Here is a 17614-nt window from a genome sequence, read left to right as displayed (position 1 = left end):
ATTACAAAGCACAGCCTAAGGAAACCTGGGGGCAGGGGAGCTGTTCTGGTATCTTGATGGTGATCATGATTATTCAACTATTTGACTATAGAACCAGATGCAAAAGAGTGAATTTTATTGTATGTAAATATTTTAAACATAAAAGTGAAAAACAAACCGAAAGTGCTGCTCTGGGTTCCCTTCAACATTTCTGAGATCCAGACTTGCTGCTGATAGTAGAAGTCTCCTTGCGTTAGTCGCTCAGTCGTGCTCGACTCTTTGAGACCCCATGGACTGCAGCCCGCCAGGCTCCTCCGTCTATGGACTTCTCCAGGCAAGAATACTGGAGTGGGTTGCCAAGTCTCCTTAGCAGGAGACAAATTATTCATAGGAAGGAAATTGTATTTGCTTTTCAAAGTGGGCAGAGGAAGAGGAAGGAAGAGAGAAGCTTGTGAGTACCGAATAAGCATAGTAAATGCTTTATTCGTTTGAGCTCTTAAACTATCAGTCTTCATCTGCATAGTTTTCCATAAGTATTCATGCAGTTTTTTTTTTTAATCCTTTAGAGTGTAGCTTTCTAAAGTCCCTATCTTTTTAAATTTGGTTTTCAAGGGTCAAGCCTCACAAATATTGTCTAAAAGAGCTGGTGTCTCATCTGGAGTGTATCATTCCATCCTTCTCCAGGCATCATGCATATTTCAATATTGTACCATCTAGTGAATCATCCATCTGCTGACTCCTGATTTTTTAATGACGAAGTTGGCATCACTGGGCTCCAGGGAGCCTCATACTGGGCATGCCCTCCTGACTCTCTGAAATGTCATTTAATATTATCCTGCATTATTCCTCAACTGTCCACATGACAGATGGTGGGGTAATTCACTTTCAGGTCAGATTTCATAGGATTCTGGATTCCAAATCTTTTTAAGTCCACGTCTACTGCAATTGGGTCATCCATACATCATCCTTTTGACTTTCATAATCCAATCAATTAATGGTTTTGTTAATCTGGATCCATCAGCCTCTGTAAACCATGCTAAATGATTTCATTCTATTATGAGGAAAAATATGCAAGTTAACAACATTTAGAAATATAATTTAAAATTGGATTTGGTGCTTCACAAAATAAGAACAGATTCGAATGTAAAAGAAAATTCTTGGAAAATATTTTTCCATTGGATAAAACTTATAATGTCCTCAAGAGTAGTCGGCAGATACTGGATAATTCATATTAGCATACTGTGTGGATCTTTGTCCAAGACTCTTGATTGATATTCAGAATCATTTATATCCATTTTCATGAGATAACAACATCGCTGGATGGACCAACTCTCCAAGAATAAACTGAGTTAGAGCTATCTTTGCTTTTCTTTTGTTTCTTCAGAGAAAATAGGCTGAAAACAAATAGGTCACAAATCAGTGAAGTTTGTTGCTGAGCCTCTATCATTTGTGAGGTCGTCGTGGCAATTTTGGAATTCCCAGGCTGGACCGGTGTGAGAGTCTAGACCATCAAACACGAGGCTGGCTCGGGCTATACCTTCAACTGCCCTGAGTCACAGACCAGGGCCATAGGCTTAAAGCAGATGAATTTCTCTTTTAAAATAAAACATGAGATTCATAAATTAACATAAACTTGAAGATTCCAAACTCGAACTGGATTTCCAGAATAAAATTATTCTGAAATAATTGTATTAATTTATATTAATTTCCGCACAGGAATGGACAGACCACAAGTTACGCTGGAATCCGGATGAATACGGTGGGATTCATTCCATTAAAGTTCCGTCAGAATCTCTCTGGCTTCCTGACATAGTCCTCTTTGAAAAGTAAGTATCACAGAAGAAAAATCCGCTAGTCCGATGAGGAATGGAAATAGAAAAGCTTGATTGTGCCAAAATAATTAAGAGAAAGGTACAATCTTGATGAGAGAACTGTTCCTTTCGGAAATCTTGTTTGATGCTGTGATAGGAAAGGAATAAAATACAGATAGGACAGCGGTGGGGGAAAAAAAAAAAAAAGACTGCTAATCTGTGTTAGACTAACGGCCGAGCGACCCCTCTTTCCACAGCGCCGACGGCCGGTTCGAAGGCTCGCTCATGACCAAGGCTGTGGTCAGATCGGACGGGACCGTGGTGTGGACGCCTCCCGCCAGCTACAAGAGCTCCTGCACCATGGACGTCACCTTCTTCCCCTTCGACCGGCAGAACTGCTCCATGAAGTTCGGATCCTGGACTTACGACGGGACCATGGTGGACCTCGTCCTCACCGACGAGAACGTGGACCGGAAGGACTTCTTCGACAACGGAGAGTGGGAGATCCTGAACGCCAAGGGCACGGCCGGGGGCCGCAGGCACGGCGCCTCCTGGTACCCGTTCATCAGCTACTCCCTCGTGCTGCGCCGCCTGCCCCTGTTCTACACGCTCTTTCTCATCGTCCCGTGCCTGGGGCTGTCCTTCCTGACCGTGCTGGTCTTCTACTTGCCCTCCGACGAGGGCGAGAAGCTCTCCTTATCCACCTCTGTCCTGGTTTCCCTCACGGTCTTCCTCCTGGTGATTGAGGAGATCATCCCGTCTTCCTCCAAGGTCATCCCGCTCATCGGGGAGTACCTCCTGTTCATCATGGTCTTCGTCACCCTCTCCATCATCGTCACTGTGTTTGTCATCAACGTCCACCACAGATCTTCCTCAACCTACCACCCCATGGCCCCCTGGGTCAAGCGGCTCTTTCTGCAAACCCTTCCCAAGTTACTCTGCATGAAGGACCACGTGGATCGCTACTCTCTCCCAGGTAGAGAGGAGAGGAAACCCGCCCTGAGGGGTCAAGTCCTGGAAAGAAAGAAACAAAAGCAGATGAGTGATGGAGAAAAGGTTCTGGTCGCTTTCCTGGAAAAGGCGGCGGATTCCATCAGATACATTTCCAGCCACGTGAAGAAGGAGCATTTCATCAGCCAGGTGAGGGAACGGTTGGGAGCACCGACTGAGATTTTTAATGTCTGTTTGCAACAAATGGGGTCCCTGTTTCAAATGTGACCTTATCAACTACCTGCTTGACATATAACTTCACACAAGCCCTGACACATAGGGACTTCAGTATGAATTTTCAGGGAGACTTTCACAAAAACAGAATGAGCAAAAGAGAAGCAACTCTAGGTTAAGCGCAATGCCTTCTTGTTAGATGTGATTCTATTTAAATAATTCAATTCTACACTGAAGTTGTTTGTCCACGTCTCTGCTCATTTATCTCTCATTTTTTATGGGATGATGGATATCTCTATTCAGAATATCTGGAAATCAGAAAACAGAAAGAATCAAGCTTTATATTAACATAAAACATGATGTAACAGCAAGTATTTAGTTCACAAGTTTAGTTTTTAAGATGTGGAAAGGATATGGATTTAAGACTCAAAACAGTCCTGCTTGCAGATGCTACCCATGTTCCACTCACTTGAGAAAAGCTGCTTAACCTGAACTTGTTTTCTGAACTCTCCCTTGAAGGGAGGAATTATAGACATCAGGTGCAAAATATGCATTATGTGCCCAGCACACATGGTCTCATGATGTGCAGACAATAAACGTTAATCCTCACCTTTCTTCTCTCCATCCCTCCCTCCTCTAAATGGGTCCTTCCCCTGCGGAAGGAACATATTATTTGACATATAAATACTCAGCACAAACGGGAGTCTGTTGCTTAAAAAGAGTTAATATTTATGCAAGTTTATACAGTTCCATTATTTTACTCTAAAATCACTGAAAATTAGTGCCAACAGCCTAATGCCATAAACGAACTTAAGGAAGAATAGGTTTTCCAAGAAACAGCCTCTGGATTTTATATGGGTACTGCCTAGTACCTCGGAGAAGGCAATGGCACCCCACTCCAGTACTCTTGCCTGGAAAATCCCATGGATGGAGGAGCCTGGTAGTTGCAGTCCATGGGGTCGCTAAGAGTCAGACATGACTGAGCGACTTCAGTTTCACTTTTCACTTGCATGCATTGGAGAAGGAAATGGCAACCCACTCCAGTGTTCTTGCCTGGAGAATCCCAGGGACGGGGGAGCGTGGTGGACTGCCGTCTATGGGGTCGCACAGAGTTGGACACGACTGAGGCAACTTAGCAGCAGCAGCAGCAGCCTAGTACGTCCTCTCTCTTACAATTTGTCATTTTTTAAATCCACTGAAAAAAAATTTTTTTAAGCACTGGAGAAAAAAAATGCTGCTATGGAACAAGCATGTCAGCTATTCTTAAGGTTTTCTATTTCTTTATTTACATCTTTTAGAAATTCTAACACAAAGATTTAAACAGTTTTTTATAGACTTCCCTGGTGATCCAGTGGTTAAGCTTTCCAAAGCAGGGGATGTGGGTTTGATCCCTGGTCAGACAGCTAAGATCCCACATGCCTTGTGGCCAAAATAAATAAATAAATCAACACCGAAGCAATGTCGTAACAAATTCAAAAAGACTTTAGTAATGGGTCACATCAAAACTAAAATATTTTTTAAATTTTTAAAATCAAAAGTAGCTTTTTAAAAATTATTTTAAAAAACACATTGTTGGCATAAGGAATTTGGAAAATATGAAACATTTAAGATGATTCACATCACTAATAATCCCCCACTTAAGGCTGACACTTTTAAAAATTAAATGTGTTTATTTTCAATTGGAGGATAATTGCTTTACAATATTGTGCTGGTTTCTGCCATATATCAAGGTGAATCAGCCACAGGTATACATATGTCCCCTCCCTCTTGAAACTCCCTCCTACCTCCTACCCCATCCTGCCCCCTACGTTGTCACAGAGCTCCAGATTTGAGCTCCTGCATCATACGGTAAATTTCCACTGGCTGTGTAATTATACATATGGTAGTGTATATGTCTCAATGCTACTCTCTCAACTCAGAAGAGGAGAGGAAAGCATTGCCCTCTCCTTCCCCACTGTGTCCACAAGTCTGAGCTCTAAGTCTGCGTCTCCATTAAAGTGAAGGAAAGTCACTCAGTCGTGTCTGACTCTTTGAGACCCCATGGACGATAAAGTCCATGGAATTCTCCAGGCCAGAATACTGTAGTGGGTAGCCTTTCCCATCTCCAGGGGATCTTCCCAACCCAGGGATTGAACCCAGGTCTCCTGCATTGCAGGCGGATTCTTTACCAGCTAAGCCACCAGGGACGTCTCCATTGCTGCCCTGCAAATAGGTGCATCAGTACCATCTTCCTAGATTCCATATATATGCGTTAATATATGTTATTTGCTGCTGCTGCTGCTAAGTCACTTCAGTCGTGTCTGACTCTGTGCGACCCCATAGATGGCACCCCACCAGTCTCCCCCGTCCCTGGGATTCTCCAGGCAAGAACACTGGAGTGGGTTGCCATTTCCTTCTCCAATATAGGAAAGTGAAAAGTGAAAGTGAAGTCGCTCAGTTGTGTCCAACTCTTAGCGACCCATGGACTGCAGCCCACCAGGCTCCTCTGTCCATGGGATTCTCCAGGCAAGAGTACTAGAGTGGGGTGCCATTGTCTTCTCCCATGTGATTTGACACTTAACATTTTCACCTTCTTCGTGGTTTTCCCTAAGGTTTTATTTCTAAACCTCTACATGCACAATATTTTCAAGTTCCACACCAGCATCTATGTTCTTCTAGGACAGCAGGCACCCTGGTCAGCACTGTCTTTACCAAATCCCCAGGTAGTAGAAATGGGACCTTTATTTCCCCTTGAAAGACCTCTGGCCTGGTCTCTGAGACTCCCCCAGCCCGCAGCTTGACTTGCTCTGACCTGGCCCTCCCAGGCTGCAGACCAGTCTCCTAACCTCCCTTCCTCCAGAGGGACTGGGTCTCCTGTCTCCCTCACCACTTCCTGTCAACACCTCCAGGAGTGTCCCCCATAGCCCTACCCAACTGTGGAGTGGGGGAAAAGAGGTCACTGAAATATGTGACCCCCAAAATCCTTAATTTAGAAATTTGTGCTATATTTCCTATGTCATATCAGGAAGCGTTGCAGTAGGAGATGCTGCCTTTTTATTTGGGTAAAAATCAGGCTTTTTCTGTTTTAGTCAGTAACGTTTACAACTGCATCAGTGATTTTGTTGTTTCTATTTTATGTCCTCGATGTTGATGAAAGCGTTCCCCTGAACTTGAGCTACGCGCCGTTTTCTTGGGCACCAACCGTGAGGTCCCAGGAAGTCGATGTCTCGGGGGAGGTGTCAGGTGCGTTTGGAAAACTGCAGGGCTGTGATCCGAATAGGGTTCCTTTGAAGTCCCTCAGAACAGCCGCGCAGCAGGCTGAATGGAAGGTGTCCTTTTCTCTCTGGCAGGTGGTGCAAGACTGGAAGTTCGCGGCTCAAGTTCTCGATCGGATTTTCCTGTGGCTCTTTCTGATCACATCCGTCACCGGCTCGGTTCTGATTTTCACCCCTGCTTTGAAGATGTGGCTACACAGTTACCATCAGGAGCAGGAATCCAGAGCTATCTAACACATGCCCCTAAAGCAGAATCACACCTTAGAGCTGACATCCAGCCCCCATGTGTATACAGCATGCAAACCCATGTGCTCATCAGGAGGCCCCGAGGGTGGACAGTGTCTTGTGTCCTCCTCAGCGAGGCTGAACCTCGGTTGCCATGACAACGAGTTGGGTGTCAATTAAGCAGACCCTCCTCAGACCCCGGCTTTGGCTTCTGCAGACGTTCAAGGAGAAATTGTGAGCCTGGGCCTGAGATCACAAGCCTGCAGCACACAAGGACGGTTGCTGTGTTTCACCAAGAACTCCAGGAAAGGGAAGACTCCAGCATCAGCTGGTGTCCTTGGTGGTTTTACCCGGCTGCCAGCTGGCACTGGCATTGTAGCCATTGCTTCTGTAGCCATGCGCCTGCCCTGCAGGTGAGCCGTTTGGGGCATCACACTGGTACCAGGGCAACCCTGGGCAGGGCACACCTGTCATTACCAAGACTGCAGGAAGACTGGTGACTCAAGTCCCCCCAAACCTGGCATTCGTTCTGCATGGTCTGGCTCGAATGTGGTCCACCTCTAAGCCAGGTTCCTCGTGGCTCCGTCATAGACTCACGACGGTGTTCAGGTGGTCATGCCAGAGGCTGCTGTGGAGTGGGCTTGCTGTAAGGCCATGGCAGAATAACTCGCAGTAGAAACAGTGTGATCGGCTGCCAGGAGGGCAGTCATTATGCCCATTCTCTTTTCCTAGAAAACGGAAATTCTGAACGTGCACTGATACTGGTTTTTTTATGTCCCCTCATCTAATCTAATCCATTTCAGCAGCGTCCTCCGGGCTGCTCACCCAGTTTTTTCCCCTCTCCCTCCCCTCTCTGCTTCTTCTTCCTCTGAGAACACTTCAGTGCTACTCTCTTAGCAAATTTCAGTTATACAAAGCCATGTTATCAACAGTGGCCACCATGTTTTATATTAGATCCTCTGACCTTATTCATCTTGTAACCCAAAGTGTGTACCCTTTTACCAACCTCTCCCCATTTCCCCGCCCCCTAGACCCTGGCAGCCACTTCCCTTCTCTCTGTTTCCAAGAGTTCAAGTTTTGTTTTGTTTTTCTAGATTCCACATATGAATGAGATCATGCAGGATTGTCTTTCCCTGTTTGCCTTATTTCAAAGCAGCGTGTCCTCTGGGTTCATCTATATTGTTGCAAATGACAGGATTTCCTTCTTTTTATGGCTGAATTGCATTCCATTGCATATATATCACATTGGCTTTATCCGTTAATCTGTGGACAGACAGACAAGTAAGTTGTTCCATGTCTTGGGTGTTGTCAATAATGCTGCAACGAACATGAGGGTATAGATATCACTTCGCGAGAATTATTTGGTTTCCAGGAGCTGGCTTGCTGGAGTGTGCAATTCCTCATTTCTTGAGGGACCTCTATACTGTTTTCCATAGAAGCTGCACCGATTTGCATTCCCACCAGCCGTGCCCAAGGAGTCTCCTGTCTCCACATTCCCGTCAACATCTTGTCTTCCTTATGACAACCTAATAAGCACGAGGTGATCCCTCAAGGTGGTTTTTTTTTCATGTTATTTGTTTGGCTGCATTGGGTCTTAGTCGCAGCATGCAGGGTCTTCGTTGCTCATGTGAGGTCTTTCACTGAGGCGCACGGACCCTCTAGTTGGGGTCACAGGAGTAGTTGCTTGTGGCGTGCGGAACCTTTGTTCGCTGACCAGGGATCAAACCCTCCTCCCCTGCATTGCAAGGTGGATTCTTAACCACTCGACCAGCAGGGAAGTCCCTTGCTGTGGTTTTGATTTGCGTTTCCCTGATGCTGAGCACCTTTCTTCCTCCCGCTGGCCATCAGATTGCCATCTTCGGAAACATACCTCTTCAGATCCTTGACCCGTTTCTAAACTGGGTTGTTTGGGTTTTTGCCACTGAGATGGTCCTTGCATATTTTGGATAGAAACCTCTTCCTGAAGGTGTATTTTGCAAACATTTTCTCCCCTTCTACAGGTCGCCTTTCATACTGATGGTTCCCTCTGCTGCGCAGTCCCACTTATTCATTGGGTTTTTACTGCCTTTGCTTTGGTGTCAAATCCAAAAAAAAAGCCAAAAACCCATCACCAAGACCCTTCCCATTCCGTTTGTCTGGTCCTGCCCTCTGAGAGCACTCATCCCCCTCACCCCACCCTGTCCCTGAGACTCAGGGGAGAGGCTCACAGATTTTTCTCTCACAGATGCCAAATCCTGGATTTTAGCTTGAAATAGCTGTTCTCCTTTCCCAGTTCTAAAATCCAAATCCTTCTCTGGATTATTTTGTGCAGGGCATGTTTCCTATAAACTCTTTGCAGCTGGCACTTTAAAAATCCAATTTAATTATTTAACCTTTTCACGCAAATTCTTACCACTGCCATGTTGAACCTGATTTATGCCATTCTGTTTGTGTCTTCTGTATGATGTTTTCTTATTCTTTTTTGGCTCCTTTTCAGCCTTGACTGAATTTCTGTTCCTTCTTCTTTTCAAATGATTGAAAGGTATGCACCCTTTCCTAGTAATCTATTAATAAACATATTTGAACTTGTTTTTTTTTTTTTACCAGTGTTGAGAATTTTAATACCTGTCCACTATGCTCTAAACAAAACCAGATACTAAATCCCTTTCACCTCCCGCCTTTCCTTATCACCTTTTATGTTTCCTCTAAATCAGCCAGAATTTAGAAAATTCATTATTCATTTTCTATATTATGTGTCTCTTTCTTCTGAATAATGTCTTGACAACACATTTTATCCACAACCCCATTGGTGCTGGTTTAGTCACTAAGTCATGTCCAACCAACTCTTGTTACCTCATTGACTGCAGCCTGCCAGGCTCCTCTGTCCATGGGATTCTCTAGGCAAGAATACTGGAGTGGGTTGCCATTTCCTTCTCCAGGAGATCTTCCCCACCCAGGGATCGAACCCAGGTCTCCTGCATTGCAGGATTCTTTACCAACTGAGCTACAAGGGAAGCCCAACCCCATTATAAACAATTAATTGTATTATTCATTTATTGGTTCACCATTTTTTTAAATCTTAAATTTTCTCACTTTTCTAATCCAGTTTTCCAGATACATTTAATTTCAGAGGACTCCATCTCCAAGCCATTTTTATAGGAAGTTTTGAGTGTGTTAGCCTTTCTGAATCTCTCCTTGTCTTGGCACTCGGTGAATAATGTCTTTCTTCGACTCATATAAATAGTCCTGTCTTCCTTCCTTTATTATTTCCTATCTTCCATTCTCCTTCCCCTTTCTTTCTGAAATTTCTAATAGGAGGATCTTGGTATTCCTAGATGTCTTATTAACTCTTTTCTCATACTTTTAATTTAAACTCTTCACATTGTCAGCTTGATGCTGCAGCTGACTCGTTTGCTTGACCGTCATGATGTCTTCTTCTATTTAGCTCCCCTACCCGGGTAGGGGATTGGTTTGTTGGTAGATAACGCATGTATTTGTTTTCTAAGAACTCTATAATTCTTTTGGATGTCACACCCTCTGGACTATCTTAAGGATACCAGTTATAGTTACTTTAAAGTCTCCTTCTATTGTTTACATTCACAGTTTTTCTTCAGGGGTTAAGTTTGCTGATTTTTGATGCTTTTTTGTGGTCATTTGACTCAAATATTCGGAGTTTTTAAGTTGTTTGTTCACCTGATAGTAAAAGCAGTTTCTCATTACAGGAAGTCTGGCCCCAGTCACTTTTCTTTGCCATCTTATGTTCTGAGGTGTGAGAACAGCTCGTCCTCTTCATTTGGGACTCCCCTGCCTTCATGGTGGCTGGAAGTGATCGCAGGCACTGCCCTAGTTCTCTGATCCGGTGCACACTCTAGTTTTTCATATGTCAAAATGACCACACCCGTAAGGACAGGCTACGGAAGCCAGTGGGAGAGTGGACGACCACAGCAGCAGCTCCTCCGGCCTCCACTCGTCTCCCTCACACAGACTCTTAGGAGCACTGTGGGGGTTTGCTGGAAAAAAATGTAATTTCTTTGGTGGCCACAATTCTCTTGCACGGAACCACAACTTCCATTGCTCTGTTAGGTTTGACTGTAAATCCGGTCTCGTCTGTCCTATACCTTTCGGCCATCCCTGCCAATCCAGTCTACGAAAGCACCTCAGCCATCTTTTCAGTGCTCCTATGCATTCGTGTTCATTTTACACGTCTTCCGAAATATCAGTGGGAAACGGAGGACAGAAAAGAAGAAGAAAAGGAAGGAAGCACATCGGCCAGCCTTTTATCCTAGAACTCTTGTCTAAATCCAAATCCCTATAGATGGGTCCGGTTGTCCATGGCAACTGGACACTGAAAAGTCACCCAAAGTGGTATCACACCATGAGAAGAGTGGGGTCTATTTGAAGGGCTGGATGACCTCGACTCTGCTGCCTGGTGGGTGGTGGACGAGAATGTAGACTAGAAAGATGGCTCCGTTGGGAATAAAATCGCGAATTTCCCAGCAAGAAGAAGTAAGGCGTGTCTTGACGTTAATGACCCGTCAGTGTTCAGACGTGGCAGGGGGACCGCGTGCACGTGCTTGGGGCTCTGCAAACCGGCTCTGTCAGCCTTCTGGATCTTTGCTGAAGTCTCCAAACTGCTGTTCCTGCCTCGAGGCACTCACCATCCTGTCCACACCAACTGGCCCTTCTCCTTCACGCCCAGTCTCTCCTTCCCTGTGCCCTTGATCCCGCCTCCGGAAAATGGGTCCTTTCATTGCCCTCCTGTATTGTACAGTTTCCTTTCCTGCCAAGTGCCCAGATCTGCTCTGTTCTGAGCAGAGAACCATAGTGAACAGAAATGACAGAAGTTTTTCAAATAGCCTGGACTGTGTTTTTAGATTTATTCCACTTGAATCACTCTCAAAAGCAATTTTAAACTTCAAAACAAATCACAATTATGTATTTTGGGTGTTTAAATAATATTCAATGTGATCATGCATTTGTTTTCAATAGGTATAACATTTTATTCCACAACATTGTATTTTTATGTGCTTCCTGCACACATCAGGGAACATTGGGGCTCCTGGTATGACCCGCACATTTATCACTTTTCTGCACATTTTGCTGGATTTTTAAAGGGAGGCAACATGACAAAGTAGAAACTAGGTCACTAGAAACCTTGGGTTCTTGACCAGCCTTAGGTGAGACACTTGCCCTCTCTGGAGTTTAGTTTCCAGGTTAATAGCAAGAGTTATGACTCATGACCTTTGAAGACCTCTTCTGCTCCCAAATTCTATACTTTAGAGATTAAATACTGGACCTTTAACAATTTTTAAACCACACAAATTCTCGTTGCAATTTTGTTCCTTTGGGAAAATGTAATCGGCTGTATCACTGCTTTAGGACAGGATTTGCAGGAATACATTGTGATGAATATCAAGAATTCCCAGCGTTAGTCCCTAATGGGATGGTGGACTCAAAGGGCAAGTCACTGTTCTTCATTTTATTGAGAACACTATTGACTGAATTCATTATTTAACTTGATTTAGTTCATTTAGTGTGCTGGGTAAATAGCAGTACTCATCTTGGAAAGATGCATTTAGATTTGAATTCAGTTTTAAATTATGAAAAATGTCACACAGAACACTTTCCACAGCAAGCCTCTTTCTGGCCATACGCAAACACGGCAAAGGTCAAGCATTGCTATGTGTGCGTGAAGCTTAAGGCTCATCACAGCTAAACTGGGAGGCGACGATGGCCTCAAATGTGGGGAAGGATAAACATTTATATGGCACGATAATCCTAAGGAAGTCGCTGCAGAAGGTGACCGTAAAGCCGAGAAATTTTACTTTCAAACGTGTAGCAAGACAAAATGAACAAAACCTTCCAGCTAATTCCAGCAAGTGGACGTTTGAAGACCTGTAGAGCTTTCTATCTCACACGTTCATGTGTGTGAGCATGCAGGGCACACATGTGGGCACACACAGGTGAGTGCACAGACAGCCCTCAGTTACTCTCATCCTTCAGCTCTCTGCTCACACCCCCCTCCTCGTGACGTCATCACAGAACACACAGCCCTCCCTCCCCCAGCTCCTGACTCAGAGTCTATGGAGTTTTCAGCCTCTGATATACAGCTTAGAACATAATTGTTCTCTATTGCTTTATTCTGTGAATTTTATTTCCTCAGCTAAACCATAGCATAGCCTCGGTTCCATCCCCAGTGGCTTCTAATAGAGTTGTATGTGATCATGGCTTAATTAATATTTATTGATTGATTAACTCAAACCACAAAGTTTGGATTGGTTATTTGTCTAAAATGAGGACAAACTTGTATTCTTGCTCAGCCCCTCCCAATATTTCCAACTCTGTGTGTGCACATGTAATTTTCAGCATGCATCTTAAAGAAATCTTTTCTTACATTAAAAAAGTTCTAAAATGCTATGATCATACTTAAAAGAATCATTAATTTCATATTGAAGTTTGCCTATCTCAAGAATAGCCTAAATTAAGAACTAGCTTGTCTAAAGTAGGATTCAACCCGTAGAGCTATGCCTTTTAAATCTTTTAATTTCTTTCTTGTCACTGACTTCTTGAAGGGAGTAGATCAGTTTCCCCCAAGAATGTCTCACTTTTAGGATTTGTCTGGTTACTCGCTTCTGGTATCAGTTAGCTTTTCCCTCTGTGTCCTGTATTTCCTGTAAATTGGAAGTTACTGCTATAATCTAGCTCAATATTGTTGGCAGAATACATCATAGATGATGGTGTATAGTTCCTATTTACCATATAAGGGGAGATGGCACCCCACTCCAGTACTCTTGCCTGGAGAATCCCATGGATGGAGGAGCCTGGTAGGCTGCAGTCTATGGGGTCACTAAGAGTCGGGCACAACTGAGCGACTTCACTTTCACTTTTCACTTTCATGCATTGGAGAAGGAAATGGCAACCCACTCCAGTGTTCTTGCCTGGAGAATCCCAGGGACGGGGGTAACCCTAGTGGGCTGCCGTCTACGGAGTCACACAGAGTTGGACACGACTGAAGCGACTTAGCAGCTATCCAGCTGTCTTATCATTCATGTTAAAACTAATGCCTGGATTAACGTGATCTGCCCACCTTAATCTACTGGTAATTTTAGAAGGATAGCCTGTGGCCATAACACCCAGCAAAGTTACAAAGACCCTTACCTGTGACTTTGGTCCCTTTAAAAATGGTCTCTAACCAGCTACATTAGAACACTATAATTTTCAAATAGTAATATCTTTATGCTGAGGTAGGTGGGTTTGTTTAGTGTAATCATTTTTTCTTGGAAGCACCTACTATTATGTATCAAAATGAACTTGTTTAACTAATAGCCATGGTGATTACCACTTATATTTAACCTGACATACCTTCCTTCTTTTCAATAAGACTTTCTATTTAATATGTCAATAAAATAGTAGTGAAAATAAAAGTAACATTATTTCTTTGTTTCACGGACAATCTTAATGTTAGGTAAACCAAAAGCATCCACTGGTGTGCATCGTCACACCTCTGGGCAGAGTAACCTGGAATTAGATGTGCCCCTGAAGGCTCGGGCCAGAAGAATAAGGAGTCCCACAGGGAAGTCAGCGGGAAGGGGACGCATTGTGAAAACTGACTTGGGCCACCTCTAAACAGCCCTGTGAGCAAAGGTGTGGTGGTTATGGAGTGTGGGAAGTGGGTGGTGTGTGCGGAGTGTGGTGGGGGTGGTGAGTGGCTCAGGTCACGTGTGGTGGGGGTGGTGAGTGGTGTCAGTGGGTGTGGTGGGGGTGGGGGGTGTGATGTGGTGACTAGGGTATGTGTGGTGAGTGTGGAGTGTGTGTGTGTAAGGGGTGCAATAGCAGTTCTAGCAGCACCAAAGGGTTCAGATCATAGTTTCCAAGTCAAAAGCAGGCTGGGCAAGGGGAGGTGCCCCTTCCTCATCTCCCTGCCCCCGCTGCTGCACCCAACAGGCACCCTGCAGGCCTCTGGACGTCGGACCAGGGGACAGCCTACACAGACGCTCTCTAGGCCACTGGGTGGTACACCGAGGTCCCCGAGTCCACCTCTTCCGCCCCTCTGGGCCCTTCCCTGCCCTAGACTCTGTCCTTCCTGCCTGACTGCCCCCGACAGCAGGGATCAAGCCCTGGTGTGTTTGGCCAAGCGCTGCCCACTCACAGCCCTGCAGGCAGCTTTTGTTTGGCTGACAAAGAAACTTAATGTTTGCTTACTTTAGTGCCTACATTTTAAAGTTAGGAGATTTTATATAAAAAGCTGGATTTTTGGTTTATCTTGAAAAACCAGAAGATCAAGCTTCCCAGGCCACATTTAGCGTGATGAGAAGGACGTGGGGCCCAGCCGGGGCAAATCAGCCTCTGGTGGCAGCAAGCAGACCCTGCAGGGTGGGCCCCTCGTGGTCGGTCTTCAGCATCTGCTGATGTCCAGGCTTCTCTCCTCTGCCCGCTGTCTCCGTTCCTCAGCCGAGGGAAGCATGAACATACAGGGCGGTTAGGGAAAAAACCCTCAGGGTGCTTCACTTGGACCAGGGACTTGAAAACCCAACAATGTCTGCTATTCCGCTCAGCACTGACTGATCTCATTCTGAAGACTGAACATGCTACCCGCAGGTTATCTGTGTCCCTTGCCCCTGCTACAGAAAGCTTGGACCCCAACAGTCCTGACCTCCCTAAACTAAGAGTATTTGCTGCTTCCTCTTGCTACCTGCTTTGCATTCAAAGCTTTCTTCTTTCTGATTACTGACAGGGCTTCCCTGGCAGCTCAGGGGGTAAAGAGTCTGCCTGCGGTGCGTGAGAGCCGTGTTCGATCCCTGGCTTGGGAAAGATCCCCTGGAGAAGGAAATGGCAACCCACTCCAGTACTCTTGCCTGGAGAATCCCATGGACGGAGGAGCCTGTTTGGCTGCAGTCCACGGGGTTGCAAAGAGTCGGGTACGACTGAGTGACTAACACTCGCTGACAGTGAGAAGAGCTTTTCCCTGGCCTTTGGGAGAACCTGGGGATGGGGAGGGGAGGAGACAGAACAAGTCAGTTGATTTCCTGTCTTTTTCGATTCTGTCTCATGAAAGAGACTGAACTATCCAGGGGCAGGGAGACGTTTTAAGCGTCGGGAGGTGTGAGTTCGAGAGCTGAATTTGTTAGCTACGTGATCACAGGCAAGCCACTCTGCCTCTTGAGCTAAAGAGAGTCACACTAAATAATCCATGAGCTCCGTGCCACTAAGGCATTGATTCTTTCGGTCAGATACACAAAGACACCTCCATGCTGTGGTCCTTCTTTTGTTCAAGTGCTTATTTCATATTTTTAAATGTATGTTGCTAGTTTGTTTGCTTGTTACAAGATCCCCCCAGTGCCCCCCCAAGGATCACAGAACACCCCCATCTTCCTGTTATGCAGTTCTTAAAGTTTTATTTTTATATATGACAAGGGGTTAATATATAGTATATATTTTAAAAAGTCCTATAACTCAACAACCACAAAAGGGCAACTAATCCGATCTTAAAAGGGACAAAGGACTTAAATACACATTTCTCCAGACAAGATAGACAAATGGCCAGTGAGTATATAAAAAGATGCTTACCATCACAAATCATCAGGGAAAAGCAAATCAAAAGCACAAGACACTACCTTATACCCATTAGGTGGCTGTTATTAAAGAAAAGCTATTATTAAAAAAATAATAACAACACATGTTGATAAAGGTGTAGAGAAAACAGAGCCCCTGTGCACTGGTGGGGAGAATGTAAAATGGTGCAGCTGGTATGGAAAAGAGCATGGTGGCGCCTTAAAAAAAATTCAAAATGTATTGCTTCATGGGTGCAGTTTTGCAAGAGTTTAGTTTTGCAAGATGAAGTGTTTTGGGGATGGATGGATGGTGCATATCAGTGGGAATGTTAATTAATGTTAGTTAATTCCACTGAACTGTACACTTGAGAATGGTTTAGAAGGTGCCCTTTGTTATGTGTATTCACCACAATTAAAACTTTTAAACAAGGACAGGAAATAGTGATTTGGCTTAATCGTTTAAAAAAAGGTGATAAAACAGAGGCGCTCTACTCACATGACATGATGAGTTAAAAGACTTTCAAACAGAGTGACCTGTGCCTTGGGTTCCAGAGCGGGCCTTAAGGCCCGGGATGAGGTAGACACGGAAGAACTGGCACGAGGTAAAGAGTCAGGCTGGGACCCGGGACCCTTTGCTGTAGGGCTGGCACCTGGACAAACGTCTCCTCCAGCAACAAAACACAAGGGACTAAAACCAGCTGCGTGCGTGAGCCGTTGGAGCCAATTCTGGACAAGATACACAGACCAGAAACTCAACTGACACTTCTGAAGAGTTGGAAGCAAAAGCAGGGTACTCTGCCCCCGCACTCAGCACCGCCAAAGAGGTGGGCAGACCACTGAAGTCACCCCACCAGGAGCAACCCTGGAACCCCACGGGTGCCCGGAGCGCCTCCAGGAGCGAGCCGGGGGCCTGATGCTGGTTTGCACTCCCTCCTCAGCCACAGAAACCTCAATAAAGCCTTGCCCGAATTTCTCGTCCGGCCTCCCATCAATTTCCATTGATTAAGAGAAGGTCAAGAACCCTGGTGGATATCAGAAATAGAAGCTGTAGTGTACCAACACAACAGAGGTTATGCAATCACAAAAATTGTACTTCAAGACTGCACACCATCACGGAGAAAGGCTGCTGACATGATGTTGAGAAAATAGCAAAATATAAAACCAAAAGGTAGATCTGAGGTGTCCAATTACGTGTGCCTTTAGACAGGGACTCCAATGGAAAAGGCAAAATGAAATTAGTTCCTGAGTCAGGGTAGTTTTTTTTTTTTCTACTTTAAAATGCATCTTTAAAATTGTTATGATAAGTGTACACAAAACATAAAATAATAAGTGAGAGTAGAATAAAACAGAATATCCAAGGTTCTCCCTCTCACAGAAAGGAAACACCCCGAAAGATACAAGATCACCATTCCTTCGAGAAGAAACACGTTTATTTTCAGTCTCAGCTACGCAGAGCAAGTGGAGACGGCTAAGGAGGAGAGATACCGTTTGGACCCACAGCAAAGGTGGCTCCAGGTCTGCCAGCCAGAGCTCACCATGCTCTGCATTGCTCTGGTCACATTCCCCGCGTGACCCCTGGCCCTGGAGATCTCCGTGTTTACGACTTTTCCTAAAAAGCTCTGTGTGTGGACAGAGCCTATTTCTGAGTCCA

General features: G+C 44.9%; 1 protein-coding gene across 1 annotated transcript in view; it reads left to right on the top strand.

The window, feature by feature from the left end:
- The window catches only part of CHRNB3 (cholinergic receptor nicotinic beta 3 subunit), a 30731-nt gene extending 24289 nt beyond the window's left edge, over positions 1 to 6442 (top strand). Inside the window, exons 4-6 of the mRNA XM_068970470.1 lie at positions 1696 to 1805; positions 2048 to 2930; positions 6284 to 6442. Of these exons, the coding sequence (XP_068826571.1) occupies positions 1696 to 1805; positions 2048 to 2930; positions 6284 to 6442 (1152 nt within the window). The remainder of the gene's footprint in view (positions 1 to 1695; positions 1806 to 2047; positions 2931 to 6283) is intronic.
- Positions 6443 to 17614: the final 11172 nt, after the last annotated feature.

Source organism: Capricornis sumatraensis, chromosome 4 (assembly GCF_032405125.1).
Source record: "Capricornis sumatraensis isolate serow.1 chromosome 4, serow.2, whole genome shotgun sequence".
Taxonomy (NCBI): domain Eukaryota; kingdom Metazoa; phylum Chordata; class Mammalia; order Artiodactyla; family Bovidae; genus Capricornis; species Capricornis sumatraensis.
The sequence above is the reverse complement of the archived record's forward strand: the minus strand, read 5'-3'. Positions and strand labels throughout refer to the sequence as shown.